This window comes from Colletotrichum tamarilloi, assembly GCF_030869305.1.
Source record: "Colletotrichum tamarilloi strain Tom-12 chromosome Unknown Scaffold_32.1, whole genome shotgun sequence".
Classification (NCBI taxonomy): Eukaryota; Fungi; Ascomycota; class Sordariomycetes; order Glomerellales; family Glomerellaceae; genus Colletotrichum; species Colletotrichum tamarilloi.
In genome coordinates this window covers 192,830-214,332 of record NW_026849415.1, presented here as the reverse complement: position 1 = coordinate 214,332, position 21,503 = coordinate 192,830, and the positions used below count along the sequence as shown (strand labels likewise).

Sequence of the window (21,503 nt, the reverse complement as noted above, 5' to 3'; positions counted from 1 at the left end):
CTGGCTGACGACTCTAGCCAGGCGACAAAGTTGACGTTGAATAGGTGGTGGTGTCCGACTGTCATCCGTCGTCTGATGTTAGCCTCCATGGTTGGTCAGTTATCAGATCGAGACATCCCTGAAATGGTGGGCAGAAACTTTTACTATCGGAACATGCGTTGGTCCGTTGTTTGGAGGTCCGTGGCTTGAGTCGGGATATCCAAGCACCAGGCAATACGGCAAATGGTGAGCCGCGTTATCTGGTGGCTGTGGTCTCCAACCGATTTGTGTGGCAAGGAAGGGGTGTTGCATTTTATCGTCTTTCCTGTTGGCTACTCATGCGAGTAGAGACTGATGCGACACGGGCCTTTGCAAGTGGCTGGAGAGCTCCAATGTGTTGGCAGAGTAGCACCTCATCTCCCAGGAACCCCCACCATGACATGAGTTGGAAGACATGGCGCACCCCAGTCTATAGGTTGTGGCGTTGCTTCCAGCAATGCGGATTTCGGTCGATAGAGTTCCAATTGCCCTTTGTCGCGATGACATGGAGGTACTTGCAATGGATTCGACATGGATTGCAGGATGTATTCGAGAAGTTTGCCATATTGGCTCATATTGGCTTCCGAGTCGTCAGCGATTATAGCATCTGTTTCCTCTGTCGAACCTTATCCGTGAGGGTTGGACTGGAATGACGATAAGCCCATGATCAATTTCTTCGACGTGGCAGCGAAACAGTGCGGATGAGTCTCGCTTTAGTTAAGATGAGCTTGACGCACTCTCAAGAAAGCTGTTCGACTGCCTCCTAGGTTAAGCCAACGCAACGGCCCGCTTGGAGGTAGTTCAAATTACCGTCTGACGAGATACCGTATTACGGAAAGCCCTAGAAACATACCAATTCGTCAATGTGGCGTGTTCCTGAAGGTTGGGCCGCTGGTTTGGTGGCACAGAAATTCGTCGCACGCCGAGTTTGTTGTGGATAAACATTCTGTGGTCGTTTGTTTTGATAGTGTGCAGACCAGGGCATATCGTCATTGAAACGGCGTGGAGGTGGCGAGAAGGAGACATAGACTGAGTGCGTAGTACTTCGTTCTCATCTGCCCAGGATAGCAAGCAATGCATGCTCATCACCAAAGAAACGGTGCACGAGAAGCATGACGGAGAAACCTCGTGGGTCAAAGATTGTAAGAGGAAGTGTGCTTGTTGCAGAAGTGAAGAAGAGAAATTGCTGCGGCCAGTACGTATTGCACGCGCCAATGGCCGATGTTATCCCAATATGACTACACAGTTAGGTACTACTAGGTAGGTAGGTACCTTAGGTAAAGTAAGGCAGGCATCATGCAAGGGGTAAGGTAGGTAGGAGCGATCCATGTCTACCCGACCTTGGTCCTTTCCGCATCTGAACGTCGTCTTTAGGTTTGCTTGAAGAAGGGAACAAAAGTCGACCTTTCTTTCCCCAGACTTTCTCGAGGTGGGCCGATCCAGAAAAAAAGGGACTGCACAGCGTCTGGCGCCTGCCGCCTGCGTCCAGAACCTGAGGAGCTTCTCGGAGCGTATTCCGATTGGTCACGGTAGGTCCCGTCGCAGATCCCCCTGCGTCCTGTCCTAACACGTGACGCCATTTCGACTCGGAGCTCCCAAGACACGCAGCTCAACTCTTCAGGGAATCTGACACATGCAGCAAACTGTCCCGTCCAATCCCGCCAGATCACCATCTTCTCACGCAGACCAAGTCAACACGGGTGTTCAGCATGAACGGGACATCATTTAGCGGGAAAACATCACTCGATGCTGGTACGAATTCCACTCCCGCTCTCGCTAGGCGCAGCTCATATCTGACCCTGAGGCAGCCGACTATGATCCTATCGAGCACCTAAACCACCTCTTTCCACATCCCTCAACCGTAACCTCAATCAGTCGCGTTTCCGATACACTACAGACCCATAAAAATGATCTCGCCGTCGAAATCTCCAGCCTTGAGGTCGCCCAGGCATACGGTCCCGATTCGAGCCTCGAGCGCATGCAGTCTGCCCAAGCCGAACTCGCCCAGCTCTTCCGCAAGATCGAGACCGTGCGATCCCGAGCAATCCAAACCGAGCAGAACATCACTTCCATGACGGCCGATATAAAACGATTGGATGGCACGAAACGGAACCTCACATTGAGCATGACCGCGCTGAAACGACTGCAAATGTTGACGACGGCATACGAACAGCTGAGAGGTTTGGCCAAGACGAGGCAATACCGAGACTGCGCGAGCCTGCTACAAGCTGTGCTGCAGCTTATGAAGCACTTCAACAGCTACCGGAGCATTGAACAGATCGCCACGCTGAGCCGAGGCGTTTCGGAGCTGCAGCGGGAATTGTTGGAGCAGGTCTGCGAAGATTTCGAGATTGCGTTTGCTAAGGGAGAGGTCGCACAGCGCAGGGGTACACTGGTAGAGGCCTGTCTGGTCATGGATGCCTTGGGCGACATGGCTCGGACGCGACTGATGAACTGGTACGTCAATACGGAACTACGCGAGTACCGCCAGGTGTTCAGGGGCAACGACGAGGCCGGGAACCTGGACAATATCGGTCGCAGGTATGCATGGTTTAAACGCATGCTCAAGACTCATGAGGATGAGCACGCTGTTATTTTCCCGGCCCATTGGCGCGCGAACGAATTACTGGCCATGGCTTTCTGTGACGGCACTCGAGACGACTTCAAGGGCATCCTCGAAAGAAGCATGCGCAAGACGGATGGGCAGAAGATTGACGTAAACCTTCTTCTGAGCTGCTTACAGGAGACGTTGGACTTTGAGCATGGCCTAGAGAGGCGGTTTGCCAACGAACCGCGCGCCAGTATCGATACCCTGAGCTCATCCGACGACAGAGCATCGAATTTCCATGGTTCGATATCAACTGCTTTCGAACCGTATTTGAGCTTGTGGGTGGAGTCGCAAGACAAGCAACTTGCTACAATGATACCAAAATACCGAAATCAGCCTCTGCTTCCGGAAGACGAAGAATTTTCTACGCAAGCCGTCATTTCCTCAGCCATTGAACTGTTCCACTTCTACAAACTCACATTATCACAATGCGCCAAATTGTCTACGAGTGACAGATTATTGGACCTTTCCAAAACGCTGGCAAAGTACCTCGACGAATACGCACAACAAGTTCTTCTGCACATTTTGCAAAGGGCTGGACCTCAAGGTCCGCCAATTCAAGACGTCATTTTGGTGTTGAACACGGCAGATTTCTGGTCTACGAATACTACCCAGTTGGAGGAAAACATCAAAAAGCGCATCGACAATGATCTTATTGGAAAAGTTGACCTATCATCACAAGCCGACGCCTTTCTTGGCGTGGCCAGCGCTGCGGTGCTGACGTTAGTACGTAACGTTGAGATCGCCTGCGAGGGATCTTGGCGTGAGATGCGTAACACAGGCTGGAGCACCATGGAGACTGTGGGCGATCAAAGCTCATATGTTGGTGAGCTTCTATCTTCCGTGAACGGTAAAGCCGAGGAGATCCTAGGCCTTTTAGTCAAGCAGCAATACGCCAGGGCATTTTGCGATAATTTGGTGGACCATCTCGTCAACGCCTACATTAGCAACATTGTACAATGTCGCCCAGTTTCCGAGGTCGGCGCTGAACAGGTATGCTCCAACCACACACGAGTCCTCACACACATACTGACCCCCATTTAGATGTTGCTCGACAAGTACGTTTTGACAAAAGCATTCGAAAATCTGCTGTCATATCACAACAAGTCTTCTTCAACACCGCACGCGGCTCCAGCGGGCTATGTAAAACGAGTGAACCAGACAATGAACCGCATAGACCCTCTCCTCAAGACGCTGCAAGTCCGCCCTTCGCCACCAGAGGGCTTGGTCCAAGCATACTTGATCCACATTGCCGATCGCTCCGATACCAACTTTAGAAAGATTCTCGACCTCAAGGGCGTCCGCAAAGCCGATCAGGGCCACCTTGTGGAACTATTCGGCATCCACCGCGAGGGCAACCTCAGCGACAAACTCGTCCAACAATCTCCGCTGCTCACGCCGTTGATGGCAACCACAGGACTCGGCAGTTCCGGTCTTGGGGCCATCAACGCGAGTACCGCTCTCACGAGCGCCAGCAGCGCCATGCCGGGGTTGCCGAGCAAGTTTGACGCGACCTCGTTGGGTGAGAAGCTTCTGAGCGCGGCGAGGGACCTGGGGCAGGGAACCGGTCCGGGCGGCATCGCGGGTACGGAGAAGGCGACCATGAATGAGAATCTCAAGAACTTTGGCAAATTCTTCCGGAGGGACATTGGAGGTTTCGGCGCCAGGTTTGGGAAGAGGGACGATAGTGCTGACGGCCAGCGGTGATGTGATTAAGGATCAACGGATAAGCAATCCGAGTCGGATAGATGGTTGAACAGAATGATCCCAACTGCCACAGCCACTGTGAGGTCCTCTTCGTCGTGACATTGGTTCCCCTGATATATCCCACTCTCGTCATCATCACAACCCATCTCATTCGTTCCTTTCTCCCCCCCTGTCAATGGCCCTCAATCCACCCACCCACCTCATATAAATCCTCCTCAACCTCGCGCAGCAGCTCCGAATACCTCTCAAGGCAACGGTGATTAATGCCATCGACTCCCTCGGCACCGGGGAGAAGCCCTTGGGCTCTGGGGTTCACCCAGCGAACAAACGTCTCGTTGTCTTACTATGTCAGCTAAGGTCCATTACCCCACAAACGACCCCCATTCTCTGTCACGCACGTTCATCGTGCAAACATCGTCAACGAATACGAGTAGGCAAGCATGCGGTTCTAAGGAACAGGACTGCCTTTAGGTTGTGAAGAACGTGAACACCCGGCCCTGTAATTTTGCCACCGTGTGGCAGGCAACGGGCGGACAATGAGCCATTCTAGTCTCTTCTACCTTATGCCTTCATTTCTTAGCCCTCCAAAGCATAAGGTCGCTTATCTCCCTGTCTCTGGTTCGTCTTGAAAGTACATGACACTACGTAGTATAAAAACGCCTAGCCTCACGCAGCCGTTTTGAACATTCCCCAAGGTGATTAATGCTATCGACTCCCTCAACCCCTCAGCATGTTCTTTCAAAAGGGTTTAAAAGCTAGCAAGTCCCGTCGAGCAAACAGCTCTTTGTCTTAATATACGGTTCAAGGTCCATAATATGTCAACGCCCATTGTTCTCCGTGACGTACGTTCATCGTGCAAATATCGTTAACGAATACGAGCGAGCGGGCGGGAAATGGTCCAGAGGACATGATCCTTCCAATTTCGAGTTTAGTGGACGGCCTTGATGAGACGGTCTTGATGATAATGATCTCTCACTCTGACGAACCCCCTCTTCTCGAACTCCTCAATAGGAATTCAATTGAGGTGGCGTCATGTCGGGCGCGTTGTCTAATGATGAGAGGCCTTTGTCGGGTTGCTTGTGTCCCGTCTCTCATAATCACGAGGCAGTTGAGCACGACTGTTGACTATCCCATGCCGTTTCCCGATGGCTCGCACAAGGCCGTCAGCCTTTGCCCCTTCTCCTGTTGGTCCAGAATCTACCAGACCTACCTGCACTGATATAAATACCGCCCAACCTCACGTAAACATTCAAAAGAATTCCCAAGGCAAACCGGCGATTAATGCCATCAACTCCTTTGCTCAAGCCTTGTGATTCCATGTCCTGTCTGACCGATAGTGAGAATTTGCCATATTCATGTCGCTGTTCCCAGAGATCATTCTAGCGACAACTATCTCTTTATCTTAAAATAACCACCGTCATCTTTCAGACACGTTCATCAATTCAGCAATCGTTGACAAATACGAGCGGGGATATAAAGCCTGATGAATAGGGATGCTAAATGTGACGAACGAGAATAGAAAGCATGATAAATAAGAATGGAAAGCGTGATAAATGGGGACACGAAGTATGACGAATGGGGATGTAAAGCATAACGAACGGGGACATAAAGCGAAACGAATGAGGGTACGAAGCGTGACGAATGAGAACACAAAGCTTGAAAAAGTGTTATGGTTCCTTCAGGCAAACCACCTCTATTATTTCAACATACAAATGCTTCTCTCATTATCTGTCCTGTATGTCTATCATCATGATCAACATTAGCAAATATGGACGGGGTCACAAAGCATGAATAGCACGTTTTTCATCAAAGCTTTCCATCCCCTTTACTCAACTGCTGTGCGTATGCGAGTCATGAGAGACTTGTAAAAGATACTGAAATAAGCTCCTTTAAACGCTTCCGAAGGATCAGCTACCCTTCCCTAGGAACCAGCTTATCACGTCTTTGCAAGAAGTACTAGATAACGCCTCCTGGAAGAATGGCACATTTAAGAGATAAATCATTTCATCATCAGCCCATTCGGGAACAAGCAAGAAGGAACCTGGGCAACGCAGAACATTCATGATGAAATTAACCTTAGGAGGCCGAAGTTCCTCCTAACACAGTTGACACAGAAAACAATCACAGAGGCTAAGATATAGGAGTAATTTGAGAGAAGGGGTGTAGAGAGCCGCAGGCTCAACCACGATACAACGTTGAATTACTATCATGATTATGTACGCTTAATCCAACGAGTAGTGATACGGATGTCATTCCATTTGGATACGAGTGGAGTTCGTCAATCATAAGCCTTTTGTGAGCAAAGTCTCGGTTTCGCTCGCTGACGCAGGCTAGATTGCTCATAACGCTGTCGCCTAAGCGCGTCTCTCAATAGCCCGAATCGTCGGCCATGATCAGCCGGCTAGGCCATTAGCCCCTATGCCTAGTTAAGCATCTTGTCATTCAATCGGTTTCTTGCACCCTCTGTGAAGGTACTTCCCGATGTGATGCAAGAGACGCTAGCCAAGACCAAGTCCTTCTAAGACGACTTCCACACGTTGCTATCCAACTTCTCATCAGGCACAGCGACAAAATCCTGGCCCTCGTCGTTGTCACTACCGTCGAGCGACCCATCATAAGAGCTGGTCTGCCACGCCGACAGCTCGTCCACGCGGCGGATGCCCATCATCCACGAGACGAGACCGCGAGGCACCCAGCGGCCGACGAAGCCGTAGACGCTGGCGCCGAGACCGACGCGGACGGTGCCGCTGGTGATGGACCCGTCAATGACGTCAAAGACTGCGTTGTGGAGGTGGCGGAGGGAGCTGCCCTTCAGACCGCGGATGCGGCCGGCCGAGATGGCGGAGGTGCTCTGCATGACAAAGTTGCGTCCGTAGGCGTGGCGGGCGTTCTCGGGCCACATGAGGGTCTCTGTGGCGTCGGCGTCGATGCCGGGTCCGCCTTCGAGGAGACCTCTCTGGGAAGGGTGGGTGTGCTTGGCGGGTTGGAAGCCGGTGAAGTCGAAGGTGCCCAGTTGCATGTGGGTCACGGGGATGCCGAGGGGTCGCAGCTCTGCCGTCAAGACCTCGGTGAAAGCTGATAGGGCGGAGGAGACGGTTGCCTCGGGGGCGTGGAAGGGGGGGTTGACGGAGGAGATGATGGACGGCGTGAAGACGAGAACCTTTGGCGGCGTCCACTTCTCTCCAGGCGGGCTTAGGCGAGTCGTCAAGAGCGGCAGGAAGGCTTGGATGGTCAGGATGGGGTGGAGCAGGTGGGTGTTGAAGAGGTCTGCAAAGCTGGAGGGCGGGATAGTGGCGATGGGTGACGTTTGGTAGTTGAGCGACGGGATGAGGATGACGGACTTGAGCTGGAGATGGTTGGGCCTCGTCCGCGGTACCGGGGCGTGTGGTGATTGAAGGTACTGCGCGAAGCTGTCGATGGCAGCGCCAGCTCTGGGAGGCTATTACATACGTCAGTGAAGGCCTAAACTGCATACCGACTCTGCTCACATCCGTTGTGTCAATGGTCAAAGGCAGAATGTCGGGCCTTGCCAAGCTGTGCACCATGCTCTCATCCTCCTCGGCGTTGCAGACAATGTAAACAATGAATCCTCTCCTCTCGAAATCGAGTGATAGCGACCTTGTCAAAGGTAGTGTCGGTGAACCAGCGATAACGACAACCTCGAGACGGCCGCCGTTCCTAGCCCGTTTCGCCCGGCGCGTCTTCTTGCAGAACCTGCTACTCCTGTATGATCGGTATGCCACGACTCCCACGACGGCGACGATGGCACCGGTGAGCAGCTTGTGTTCCTTTACCCAACCGTGCAACCTCTCGTACCGGCTCATAGCTATCACCTCAATAGGAATATGGCGGACGGGGGGCTTCGGCCGCACCGAGTCGGGCAGCCATTCTGAGGAGGAGAGCGTCTCTCGTACGGCCTGTGCAGCCTTATCGACGGTAGGGTTGATGAGGTTGGCGAGGTCGTCGGAGTAGCCCCGGATCTTGTTGGGCAGCGAGGACAGCTGTGGGAACAAGAGGGCGGTGTCAGTAGAGAGCTCTCGTGATCACAAGCTTGGAGGTGTTTGGTGTGGGGGCGGATGATGCTTACAACGTCCAAAAACTGCTGGTCGTCCGCTGACATCTTGTCGGTTTCAACCCAGTTAACAAGCCAAGAAGTACTGCTGGAGAGAGGGGAGTGTTGAAAATTCCTGATCTTTGACGTCCAACAGCTTCTGGGGAGATGGGGGTCAGATAGCTCGACTCTCAAGACGAGGTCAGGTAAGGTAGGTCAGAAAGTGGACTCGCGTCGGCGGCAAAGAAAAAAAGGTCAACGACAGACCGCAAAGAGGCAAAGCACTCGAGACCAGCGCAGCAGTGCAGCTTCTTTCCACCCAAAAACGACGTGGGGAAAAGCCTCCGCCGTGTGTGGATCCACCCGTTGGCGTTTCACTGGCTGCAGCAGCACCGAAGGGTCCGGGCTTGATCCGGCCGTCAGCGGTGATTGGTCGACGTCATCACCGAGCCCACCCGTTATCGACCGGTGCCCGTGTACCGTGTACGTACCTCGAGCTTTGTTTTGTTTCCCGCCGGCTTGCAACGTCACTGCCGATGCCGTCCACACCGATGCATGAAATCCCATTTCAATATCAATACCCATCTTCAAGCAAACCCCCTTTTGCGCCCCTTTCCACATCGATGTCAGTTTTCAGGGCATAACAACAACATAGCCCATCATTCTTACTCCGTACTGAGAAGATTGATTCGCGGTTGCAACAGTTGTCCATATTTTGTACCAACTTCAATTTATGCATTCATCATTTACTTCATATATCTATCTCCTCAGCCCCCATTTGATGCTCACCAACTTGATTTAGTCAATCAAGTCATACACAGCTCATGAACTGACAGGTCTTTCTGCCAGAGCCCAGATACAGCCGGCTCTTAGAACACAAGACCCTTGGTCTGCTTCATCTCCTTCAAGTTGTAATTCTTAATCATGAAAATAGCAATGAACCCGAACACCATCACCGAAGTTCCAGCGGCAAGCATCCGCGTCTGAGCATATCCGTATGCGTTCTGGATAGCGAGTCGCTCATCGCTGCCCACGGGATAGCTCAGCTGCGTATCGAGATCCGCATAGATATCCGCCAGACTCTCCAGCGCAGACTCGGGAAGGTTCCGCTCCAGAGCCTTCTCAAACGTGTTGGTCCAGATGGCCGCAGAGATGGTGTTCCCCACAGAGCCGCCAATGTTGCCGCAGACGCTCAGGAGCGCGAGCGCGGCGGCGACGTGCTGGTGGTCCACGGCCGCCAGGATGGCGACCTGCATGCACAGGATAAAGACGCTGCCACCAATGGACGTGAAGATCTGGCACATGACCAGGTATCCGACGCTCTGACCCGGCTGGCGGAAGTAAATCATGAGCCCCTGGCCAAAGGTATACAGCGGCACGCCGACCATCAGGAGCCAGCGGAAGCGGCCCGTCTTGGAGATGGAGAAGCCGACGATGAAGAGGAGCACGCCCGAGACGACGTCGAAAGTGTTGCCGACGTAGCCCGCGTTGGAGACGGAGAGATCGTTGACGACTTGCAAAAAGGAGGTGAAGTAGCTGTTCCAGCAGTAGTAGGCGACCTGGTACGTGATGTCGAGGACGCAGACGCCGATGACGGTCCTGTCGGAGAAGAACTCGAACTTGAGGAAGGGCTTGGGCGCAAGGTAGAGCTCGTTGAGGAGGAAGAGGGCGAGGACGACGAAGCCTGTGACGATCATGGCGATGATGTATGCTGATTTCCAGCCGTCCGGGGCGGTGCTTGCGAGGGAAAAGGGGAGCAGGAAGGTGACGAGACCGCAGGCGAAGAGGACAATTCCCAGGACTGAGTGAAGCTAATCAGCAATGTCCTCGAGGCTTGAGCAATGGCGGGAAAGAAGCCCTCATTCAAAGGGGAAGAAAAAAGCATACCATCAAACTCGATCAGACCCCACCAAACATTCTGCACAAAGTTACGGCCGCTAGGCTCGCGCACCAGCGTACCGCGCTTCTTGGCCTTGTGAATGTTCCACTTCAGGATGCTGTACATGGGCACGGCAACGACGGGCAAGACAATGGAGAAGCAGCCAAAGCCCCAACGCCAGTTGACGTTGTTGAGAAAGCCCTCGGCGGCCTTGGGGCCGGCGAACGCCGTGATGATGTAGGGCGAGGAGGTGAAGGCGAACGCCAGGCCTCGGTTCTTGACGTGGGTCGAGTCCGCCGTGATCACGTCGATGCTGTACGTGAGACCGGACCAGCCGACTTGCCAAAAGACCTACAGATTTCTTGCATGAGTATTTTGGTTGTTTTCTCCTTCTTTGCGTGGATTTGGCGATCAAAGTGCGGGAAGGAGTTAAAAAACTTACGGTAGCGGCACAGTACGTGGCAAGGTTCTGGCTGGCGGCCAACATAATCATACCCAGCGTCGCGAAGAGCACCATGAGCAAGAACCCCTCCGCTCGGCCCCAAAGATCCAGAATCTTGGCCAGCGGGATGTACACCGAAGCCGTCATGGCGCTGGACACAATGTCGATGACGGGGAGGAGCGAGTGCGACTCAAAGTCGCTGGCGGCATACGGCGTCAAGCTAGACAGCACGGAACTCTGGAATCCGTTGGTGAGGTACAGAAACCACATGCTGCACAGGGGAGCAAATCCCCCTAATATCAGTCATGCCGTTTCTCATGATGCGAGTCTCGCCAGGGTATGCGAGAGGTTCGAGGGAAAGAGTCCTTACAAGATGAAGATGGCAATCAGCGAGTTCTTGCCCCACGTCAAGGTCAAAGCCTGCGCCAACTTGACACCATGCTGAACCTCCTGGCTGACCCTCTGCTCCTCGCCCGGCTTCTCGTCGTCAGGCGGGATCTCACCCAGTTCTTTGTCATCGATGTTGTTGGCGGTTTCCGGCGCCGTGGTGATGGTCATGGGTGAGTGGTCGACCGGGGCCGGCTTGCGGCCTAGGGCCTCACGAAGCTGCGAAATCACTGCCATGATGCGCTTTACACCAAAGACAAACAAAGCGGAAAGCGGCAGAAAGAGGTTAATGACCAAATATAGAGTAAGAAGAGAAAAGCGGCCGATGGTTTGGGGGGAGGTTCGCCTTGTAGTTAAAGACCCTTCCAGAGGAGGGCGCAAATACGTGCCGCCTTTCTAGCGTGCCACTTTTTGCGACCTCGCTAAGTTCTACACCATCCCATCACGAAGTTAGCGGCCGGAAGGATTCACCTTTGACCCACGCACACCACGTCCCCCTTTCAACAGCAGGCTGTGATCTGATAAGATGCGGCTACTCGTCCATACTTGCAGAGATCAGAGTGGAATAACGGGCACACACCACCACCACCAGCGCGCAGGAGACCGAAGCCGGGGCCGCTTAGTGTGCTTTCTTGCGCCCAGGAACCGAGAGGTCGGGAGGCGACCCATGATGGCGGCGGATGAGGGGCCAGATAGATCACAGGATGGATGGTGTTGGGGTGGGAAGACAAGACGGGACGGAAGAGCCCTGGAGGGGACTTTTTGCGAAGGATCCTGCGAAAAGCACAAAGCAGCTGCGGGCTTGGCGAGAGCAGACCCGTAGTGCCGGGTTCCCGACACCATTTCAGTGGGATGGGTGGGTGAAGGATACTCGGGATGGTGTTATCTGATTGATTAGATTAGATGGGCCAGACTGCAGACTTGGCCGGACTTGGCTTTGCGGGCCGGGGCGCTATCGCGGAAGGGGTCTGGCGCGGGGAGCTATTGGTAAGAGGGTATCCGAGCAGGAGGCAACAGAATTTTTTTAAAGTCTCATCTTTGAGTTGCGCGGTTGCTTGGCGAGCTAGAGTCTAGAGGGAGCCTGACTGCTGGGTCTTTTCCGAGGTTAGCTCACCGGACGTCTCCCAATAACATCTCTTCTTCTCAGTGATTTAGCAGCTGCCCTCGAACCTGGATGCGCCTGACGACCCGGTCTCGGCCTCACGACTTGGGACTGGGAAACAAAGTCGGCCCCGGAGAAAGGTTTCCGGGAGGGAATAATCGATATCTGATTTCTGACTCGCACGAGATTCTCCCAAGCAGGGCCAACATGCCCCGGCCACATCTGGATGAACTCTTGGCTTCCCAGCCCTACGAGCTTTTGGCCCCCAGTTCTTGCATGGCAAGTCAAAGCTTCTTGGCAGATGGAGACCCAGGACCACGCGCAGCAATGACCGTAGAGGACTTCCTCCTCTGAGATAACTCTTCAAAGGAAGCAGGCATGTGAGTCGTGAGTTGGCGGCAGAGAATTTGCCGGAAGATTACGGGCTCATAAGGAATGGGCTGCCAGCGGGTCCTGCTCCAAGCGAATGTGATACTTCCCTCTAGTAGGCACCCATTACGTGATAAGTCCGAGAGAGCGATCTCCTAGTCTCACTCTTTCCTGAGGCCGGCCTTGAAGAGTTTTTGCCTCTGGGGAGTGCCGGTCGGTGTATTCGGTATTGCTTTCCGGTGAAGGCCTCCTAAAGGCGCCAGTACCTGAAGTTAGTATCTTTGCTCTCTATGTAGCGATGTTTGATATGTCGAAAAAATAATCCAAATCCCAAATTTATTGACTGATTCAACAAGATTTTCGGGTCGTCTTCGGAACGTGGGGTTTGTAGTTCCGCCCAGGTGGCGTGATCTGATCATTTGGTGCACTGGGATCCCGCTCCTTCAAGAATGTCAGCATTCACCACGTCCGAGGTTGGCAAGCTGATTGTTGAGCGCAGGATCGGGGAGATGCTCTTGGTTTCGTTTATTCGTATAATAAATCAAGTAGACAATAAGACGAGGGGCAAGCTATTTCCAGCAGATGTATCTTGGGTGTTTACTGGCTAGGAGTTCGAAGCAATGAGATGATAGGTGGCTACATGTCTCCATGCTCCTCGAGAATGCCATTGTATCCATTCTTCTTCGTCTTATTTACTTTACAAAACTCTGTCAGAGCAACCCTGACTACGGTTCCTTCTCTCTACATAAGCCTGAAAACTGGAGGCAGGCTGAATAACCCTTCCAGGCTTGAGTGTGGTCCCTTGATCTCGACACCCAGTCGAGGCCATGTCCTAGACGTGTAGTCAATGATGCCGAATCATAGATTCTCAAGACACCCAAGCCCTTTGAGTTTAATTGTGAGAAGGGTAATGTTATCTGGTCCGAGAATGGGCGAATGACCGACTTGGGGTACTATTCTGGACAGATACTCCGAGATCAGTTATCAACTCGTAAATCACCGTAGGAGTAGGTCACTTAGGGAATCCCAGCGTCTTAGAAGGGACATGAGATGTTGGTGAAGTGGCAAAGGGGTATAGACATTCTGGCTTCTTATCTCTCACAAATCTAGGTCCCCTCGCTTGGTGTATGGGTCGGCTTCCAATTTGCTATAGCTCGTCTTGCGAATAATTTGCGTGGTCTGATACCCAAAAGCTTGACCACCTGAATTCTCATGACCTCTCACCTTTTACATGTACCTTCGTTTGCTTCCACGCCTCTTGGATAGTTTTCCCCTTAAGACCCGTTCTAGTTCGCCCTGAACCTTGTCTCTATTCGATGCGAAACGACGAACCGTCATTTGTACATGAACTACCCAGCATTAAGCTTTATATCTGAGTCCATGAGGTGTAGTGTGCTTGAAGTTAATAAGTTCTAATCAAATCTCCACAAGTGAGCCTCTTCCGTGTGAATATTTTTCTCATTTGTCTTTGGATGGTCATAGCAAAACGCTGACCTCGGGTCATCTTGATTCACCAGAATCTGGATTGAGCATTCTCAAAGAAGCATCAAATCGGTCGTTGCAACACTCGCAGAGCTTCCGGTCAAAGTGCTACAACATAGACTTGCAGATTGTTGGGTGCAATGATACTGGGGATAGGATTGCACTTCTTCAGGCCTACCCGTACATTACAATCACGCTGACATGATCATGTCGGCTAACCATGTTGATCATCTTGGATGCTAGCCTCGTAGAAGCCTCTATGGCTACTTTCTGTGGCATTTGTCACTTAGTACGAAGGTATGCCCCATGGAACCTTTGTAGGTACGCGGCTGCCGTCATTTGTTTGTCTCAAAAGACTCTCTCCAGACACGCGTATCCGAACTCACAAGAGAAGCCGTCAGATCACTAATGATCTAACCAAAACATGCAGCCATGGGCAATCATCACCAAATCTGGGCGCATATCTGGCGGCCAGGGGCATGGGCAGAACCAGACATCTGGCTATTGCCAGGAAATAGGAGCGGCGGTTTGGTCATGTACCTTTCAAGTATGTTTTAGGAAGTTGCGCTGGAACAAGCACTCTGGAATTCATCATCTGCTGAAGTCTGCTTTCATGCCTCCACGGACATTCGCCTCCCCATATCTAGCATCGAATACCCTCAAGGAAAAGCCATTCCCAAGACACACCTTTGCACCAAGCAGCTTTCTTGGTGTCATATTCTTCCAAGACGACGATCAGGACTAGTTTACGTCTCTTTAGGTATGATCTGGCTACTACGTAGTATCTGTTCAGTCCCGATATCTAAATACGCAAAGAAAGACGTCGTCGCGCTTCAGCGAAGTCAATCTATCGAGTCACCTTCCTGTACTCTGCATTTCTTTGCGCAATGTCAATGCTCCGTGATAGTATTTAGCAATCAAGAGCGGTACACCATTGCCTACTCGCAGATATCAAGGTGTCTTCCTTCGGGGTCTGCCGCGGACATCAACAACGTCTCCTGGTCCTTGACCTTTTACAATCAAACGTCTCCGACAATTCAGAGTATGAGCGTTGAGTCTGAAAGGTTTCTCTCTCGTAACTTGAAGATCTCAACGGCAAACGGGAACGACGGCATAGCACTTTCTCCTAGTGCCATCCCGCCTACTCGAGAGAACCACAACAAATAGGAGGCCAAACTCGACGAGGCCAATGGCACATCTTCCCAAGTCGAGAATCATTCAGACAGATTGCGTCGCCATATATATTCAACTTGAAATTATCAACTTGTCTGAACTGAATTTCACCAATTATCAACGTAGGAGTAATGCTCAAGCGGTCCAACCCGGTCTCGACGTCAAGAAGAAGGCCATGACGTTGACCCACACATCCTCCGTTCTACCGTCTTATCCAAGCATCGATATGCTCTTCTTCTCCGCCCGAGGACACGGAAACAATCGGCGCCGGGACTCGATCAGGTTCATACCCCAATCGAAGAAAGGCGGCACAAGCAACCCTCCCATCCAAACCCTCCTCAAATACTTTGAAACCTCCTTAACTCTCCAGCTTCACACGATCCATGGGTTTATTGCCCCTTAACCACAGGCCGTTTTCTATTCCACGGATATGAATGCAAGCAAGTACCTACCACCACGAGCGAAAAGACGGTTTAGAACCTGGTCAGTTTCCTTCCAAAGCAATCACAGGCGACGCTGGTCCATGTCGACGGTAGACCCGTGCATGGTAATGTGCCTTGGCCAGGCACCCTGATACAGCGTGGGACAACGTGAAGAGCGTCCCGTCGAACAGCAAAGTCATCTCTAAAGCGAAAAGGACAAGAGTCTGCAGCTCATAACAAACGCCAGAACCTGATGCCGGCTCGCCATTCGAGCCATGGGCTCCCCTGAACGTAGTCACCAATCGCCTTCCCACAGATGCCGTTCCCTCTTTGAAGGCGCAGGCACTCCAATAAGATCAGACGAACGGGGACCGAAACCATGTGGAGAATACGGCATACAACATCGATCATCTCATCTCACGCGCGTCAACCCGTAAAACGGTCCAGCACGGCTCTCCTCCAACAACGAATATCCCCGTCCCGCAAAGCCTCCCGACCTCTCAAGATCCAAGGCCCGAGAAAAACGACTACATTGAAAAAGACTATCGTCCGGGATCCCCCCAACCCTTCTCGCCGTTACGCTCCAGCCGCCCCGGGTGGATTTTACTTCTGGATCTCGCATCATGCCTACGATGTCCCGAATGTGACTCACCACCACCATTCAAATCCACCCACATCGCCACACATATTCAAGACGCAAAAACCCAAGCTCTAATTCACAACCAAAAAACCAGTCGGTCGTCAATGAAAAGGTCCAGGCCGAAAGACATAGGATCACCCGAAGCGCAACATCCCGCACCACAAGGCCAACGCATCAAACATTCAGAGTTGTCCCTTGCTTCCCCCCCCCCCCCCCCCCCCCCCCCCCCCCCCCACCCACCACACCACCCCCCCCCCCCCCACCCCCCCCCCCCGCCACCACCCCCACCCCACAAGCCACCCCCCCCCCAAACCCCCATTCGCCCCCCCCCCCCCCCCCCCCCCCCCCCAACCCCCAACCCCCATTGCATAAAACCCGTCAATGCGCAAACACAACCCCGCTCTCCTCCCTCCATCGTCGCAAGGCAAGCCCAGATGAAGTGAAGGCAAAAAGGGAGGAGGTTGGAAACCTTGGAAGGCTAGAATACCGCAATCCATCAACTGTATCAGTAATCGAACCGCTATTCTCTAGTAGGGCTTCATCTGAGTCCAACACTGGCAAGAAGGTAAAAAAAAAAAAAAAACCAGTCCCCAGTGATGCTAGAATCGTGAAAACTTCTCAATAATTAAAAAATAATTCCACAACAACAAAAAACAACACCCACAAACCGAAAACACACCCAACAACAACAAAAAATAACCCGCAAAAAGGAAAAAAAAAAAAAAAAACCCGTCTCCAGTGATCACTAAACCATGAAAACTTCTCAATCATTCGAAAATATTTCAATCATCCCTCTTTCCCCCCCCCCCCCGGCGGACATCCCCTCGAGGGCCTTAATGCTGCCTATTCAATCTTTATTTCAGCAGGCCTCAACCAAACCCTTTTCAAAAAGAAAACGCTTACCGACAGAAAAGAAAAGTCCTCCCTGAGACGTGCGCACCTCACAACCGTTACACAAAAGGGAGAGAGACAACACCACCACCACTTACCAAACTGACCCTGACAACAAACCCAGCTTGAATCCCACGCATCCCAAATCTCCAACCTCCCCCCTTACCTCTACCTCAAATACCGAACCCAGAATAAGCCAATCCAGCAAAACAATCTCACAAGACATCAGAAGCCAGCAAAAAACCATGCCCCATGCCCAAATGCACAGCTCACATCCCGACCCCCGGCCCCCCATCAAATGCTCAAGCCCACAAGTACCTCCGTACCTTCCCGTTTCCCTGCATCGAACGCCTTAGGTAATCCACCAAAAAAAATTACGATTATCCACCCCCTAAACAGGCTTAGCCCCGTCCTCCATGTCTCTAGTAATGTCACTCCCAAGCGAAAAAAAAATATATCACTCCCACATTTTTCAGACGAAGATCAATCAATCAATCAAAAGTAAGCTTTCCCAGCTTCAGATGAACCAGAACACGTCGGGTCCGGGAGGAAGGGATCCAGGAGCTTTTCCGCATACCAATTTTTTTTTTCTTCTCTTCTTTCGTGAGGAAAGCAGAGAAACGATAAAAGCATCTACACAAGGAGGGACGCACCCACTACGTAAGAATGCGTACTCCAACAAGCCAACACACAAGTGACAAGGAACCCCCCATTCAAAATCACTCGCATAATGAAGTGACATACCTTATCCAACGCATAAACCTACATCATAACAAAAAAAAGTCCAATAGTAGGCCTCCCGCCGCTCCATCCCGCGTCACTAATGCAACAGCTATGATTAGCCCGGGGAGGAGGGGGGCAGGGGGATGGACGTGGGTGGGCAATTCATTTCCCGTGTGGGCTTTTCAAGGAGCTCGACCCTCCCCCTTGTGTGTAACCATCACGGACCATGTCACACAGAGGCCCAGCACCAGGCTACCAGCCAAACCATATTCATCATTGAGAGACTTCATCACAGGACACAAACACAAAGACATGGCACACAATAATAGAGGGACCAGAAGATATGACGAAAAAGTAGCAGAGAATTTTTACTCTTTTTTTGTGCCTTTGTACAACTACCTTACACGTAAGGGAGTCCAAATGCGGGTATACGAAAGTCTCGAGGGCTCTCGCCCCGGCTGGGTAGGGAGATACCGTCTCATGGTCGTCCCCCCATTTCCTTCTCTCCATCCAGAAATTTCCTTCTGGTCATCGAAAGAGAACGAATCCAGCCTTGTCTCCAAAAGTAACGTGCGGACCAGAAACTGATTCCTTTGGTATCCCTTTGCATCCATTGTCGGCCAATTAGGGGATATCCGGCCTTCAATGATCAAAGAAAAAGGAAACAATCTGTCCACCACTCTCGAAATGGTTGGCTCCAAGGTGCGAAAAAAGTAAACCGGCCAGGAGGTGTTCGTGTGCTCAGTGGCCGCATGTTTCCCTTCCTTGAGCGAGTCCAAGAGTCCTTTTCCCTAGGGTTAAAGTCCATCGAGGTCCCACCAATCCGTCGAAAAAAATTCACTGTGCTTCTTTTTTTTCCTCCTTCAAGAATTCCCATTCGGGTCGAATCTCATCCTGAGACCCTACAATCTGACCTTCGCTGGTGTCCCTTCATTGGTGTGTTGTGAATGATGGGTCGGGGGTGTCGATATCTCGTCGCCTGGATCCCAACTTCAAATTACCGTGAAGGATGACCGCTGTGATTCCAATCCTTCACCCGTCCTGGGGTGACCATCTCGCGAACGTAAAAACTCTTCGTTGAGGTGTGTTGTGTATGTAATAAAAAGCCGCTGAATGCTGTTGAGAAAAAATAACTCGGGGGTTGTTTGGGGTATGATCCGTATTCCTTTTTTTGGGACACTTCTGCTGAGTGAAAATGGACTTTGTTGCATAAAAATCAAATCGCTCGATGCCATGACGTGTTGATGAAAAAAACCATTCTGTATGCATGCGGCAAACAATCTTTTTTTCCTTTTTAATCCACTTCCTGGGAGATCGCTCAATTGCCCTGCCACGGGTATAATGAGGGGAAAGCTTCGATTGCCCGTATCGCAGCGTTGGTTCGCTGTGTGGGACTCCGCGGGGGGTTCGACCCGTGTTAGTCGACGTTTAGGCCATGTGGTGACCCGTCGTATGTTGGTGTACAAAGGGGGCGTATTGCTGCTGCACTTGTTGTTGCGCGTACGCCGCTGTGTTGGGTTGCGGTGTCGGGGTGACCGGACATCTCGGCGGCATGGGGTATGCGTCCTTGTTCACGGTTCCATATGCGGCGCCATCAGGGGTGATGGGCGGGGTCATGTATCCTTCTACTACTCCTGCGACAGCTCCGTGGCCTTTATGGGGGGTGCTGTAGATGTTTGAGTGTTTTGAGGCGGACTCAGAAGGCGGACTCGGAGGGACCCCCGACTGGGCTCGCGCGATGCTAGCTTGGTGAGCCATGAAAGACGCAAGCTTCTTCGCGACGCCGGAGAAGTGTGATGATGAGTACTTCCTCGCGAGGGCGACGGAGGGGCTGTGCAGGTGTTGAGAGAGAGTCAGCAGGGTGACGTTCTCAACGTGGTCCCACTCTCCATCGTTGATCTCGGGCTCGCCAAGGATCGCTCTTGCCAAGGCGAGGGATGAGCGAGCCATGATGGAAGGCTTGGTGGAGACGAAGTCGCGGTGGTACAGGGCGATCTCGCAGATGTAGGCAGCCATGTGCTCAACCTCAACCTTGTCGTGCTCCTCAGCGACGATGAGCTGGGTGAAGAAGTCGACAGTGGGGTGGCCAATGGTCCACTCGAGGGTGTTGAGGACGTGCATCTCCATCTGGGTGAACATGCCGGCGTCGTACAAGCCACAGCACATGTTGTTGAGTTCGTGGATCTGGGGCACGCGGTCCTTCTTGTCACCATACTTGGCGGCGATCAGGAGAGCGGCACAACCGACGAGCTGGTAGTGTTGCTTGTAGACGACACGCTTTGAGCAGTACCGGTCGAGGAGGTTGACAGTGAGGAAAAGAGTCTCGGGGAGGAGGGCGAAGGCAGCATGGGCTTCGATGAGAAAGTCGATGAGGTAGGGTCTCATGTACCATTGAATCTCTCTTTGCATGTCGATGAGATTGGCATCAGGCATCGTCTCATCCTGAAGTCGGGTGTCAGTAAAGCCGATCCAACTGAGGCCAGTGGCTGCTCCTTCCTCTCATTCTTACCTCCATGTGCCTCATGTGCTTCATGATATCCTCCAAGTACTCGTCACCAGCTATCCGGGAAAGCTCGCTGGCGATAATCTCCTGCCGTTGCCTCGCAATCATCTTGGCGGCGTCCCGAGTGCCCATTCGCGGCCGTTGGGGTTCGTCGTGGTCCTCTGTGAAGAAGGTAGGATCGGAGTGCTGCTGTTGTTGTTGTTGGTAGTACGCCATTTTGAATTGTGATGTAGTGAGTCGAGGGCGGGTATGAGGGGGGTTGGCTGACGGTCGAAGTTCCGAAACGGGAAAGAATGACGATTAAGTTCTCCAGGAAGCTTTTTTGGTGGTCGGAGACGGAAGGACGTGAAAAAAGAAACGGTAAAAAAAGTCTTCAGAATCGGTGCTGTGAAAGAGTGGAATGGTGCAACCGAGAGATTAGAATATTAGTATTAGAATGAGCGTGTTGAAAGCGAACAGGGTCCGGCAAAAGAGTGACTGTGGCTGGATGAGAAGCCGAAATGATGCGAGACCGAGTTCCTCGTGTGAGATTGACGGACGGAAAGGTGGCCGGGAAACTGGCCGTTTATGAGAGAGGTCGAGTGGATGGCTCTAGAAGAAGAGAAAAGATTGGGTTAGCTCGCGGTTCGTTTAGACGATTGCAGGCGCTCGAGGGAGCCTAGAGTAGTGGACGAAGTGAGACAAGCAGCTGTTTGAAGGTTGACGACGGGCGCGATGAAGGAGCAACCGGCTTCTGTAAATACCGCTTGGTGCCGATCTAAAGGGGGAAGATCTCGAACTCAGATAGAGTCGCCCTGATTCGACCAGTGGGTGGTGGGGAGACGGATTGGCACGAGGGGAGATGGAGAATCATCTAGACTGGCGTCTCTTGACTGGGGGGCTAGGCAGTGAGAGGACCGTAGGGGCAGAAGGGAGCGAGTAGAGGGCAGAGGCTCAGGAACTGGGAAGGGAAAAGGGCTGGAGTGTGAAGTGATGGCGAGGCTTACCGCCACGGTTGTTGTGCAACTTTGACTGTCAAGACAGACGAAATTGAGACAATTCCTGAGGATGGGATTGGGGGAGCGACGAATGAACGTATCCCCTCGAGCTATCCTAACCTCGGACTG

The 21,503-nt window shown here is 52.3% G+C and overlaps 6 protein-coding genes across 6 annotated transcripts; 2 read left to right on the top strand and 4 right to left on the bottom strand.

Moving 5' to 3' along the window:
• Positions 1-1,727: 1,727 nt before the first annotated feature.
• CTAM01_08817 (uncharacterized protein) lies at positions 1,728-4,333 on the top strand (the record flags this gene model as incomplete). Its single annotated transcript, XM_060524837.1, has 3 exons — positions 1,728-1,770; positions 1,827-3,619; positions 3,671-4,333. 3 exons carry the CDS (start codon positions 1,728-1,730, stop codon positions 4,331-4,333), a joined length of 2,499 nt encoding a protein of 832 aa, XP_060380528.1.
• A 2,518-nt stretch (positions 4,334-6,851) lies between these two features.
• CTAM01_08816 (uncharacterized protein) lies at positions 6,852-8,453 on the bottom strand (the record flags this gene model as incomplete). The annotated part of the gene is made up of 3 exons (XM_060524836.1): positions 6,852-7,772; positions 7,822-8,334; positions 8,421-8,453. 3 exons carry the CDS (start codon positions 8,451-8,453, stop codon positions 6,852-6,854), a joined length of 1,467 nt encoding a protein of 488 aa, XP_060380527.1.
• An 800-nt stretch (positions 8,454-9,253) lies between these two features.
• On the bottom strand, positions 9,254-11,329 carry CTAM01_08815 (MFS siderochrome iron transporter MirB; the record flags this gene model as incomplete). Its single annotated transcript, XM_060524835.1, has 4 exons — positions 9,254-10,185; positions 10,272-10,614; positions 10,706-10,976; positions 11,076-11,329. 4 exons carry the CDS (start codon positions 11,327-11,329, stop codon positions 9,254-9,256), a joined length of 1,800 nt encoding a protein of 599 aa, XP_060380526.1.
• A 318-nt stretch (positions 11,330-11,647) lies between these two features.
• On the bottom strand, positions 11,648-11,935 carry CTAM01_08814 (uncharacterized protein; the record flags this gene model as incomplete). The annotated part of the gene is made up of 1 exon (XM_060524834.1): positions 11,648-11,935. One exon carries the CDS (start codon positions 11,933-11,935, stop codon positions 11,648-11,650), a length of 288 nt encoding a protein of 95 aa, XP_060380525.1.
• A 1,253-nt stretch (positions 11,936-13,188) lies between these two features.
• On the top strand, positions 13,189-13,407 carry CTAM01_08813 (uncharacterized protein; the record flags this gene model as incomplete). The annotated part of the gene is made up of 1 exon (XM_060524833.1): positions 13,189-13,407. The coding sequence occupies one exon, from the start codon at positions 13,189-13,191 to the stop codon at positions 13,405-13,407; it is 219 nt and encodes a 72-aa protein (XP_060380524.1).
• Positions 13,408-19,322: 5,915 nt separating this feature from the next.
• CTAM01_08812 (cyclin domain-containing protein) lies at positions 19,323-20,613 on the bottom strand (the record flags this gene model as incomplete). Its single annotated transcript, XM_060524832.1, has 2 exons — positions 19,323-20,336; positions 20,404-20,613. The coding sequence occupies 2 exons, from the start codon at positions 20,611-20,613 to the stop codon at positions 19,323-19,325; spliced, it is 1,224 nt and encodes a 407-aa protein (XP_060380523.1).
• Between the last annotated feature and the right edge of the window lie 890 nt (positions 20,614-21,503).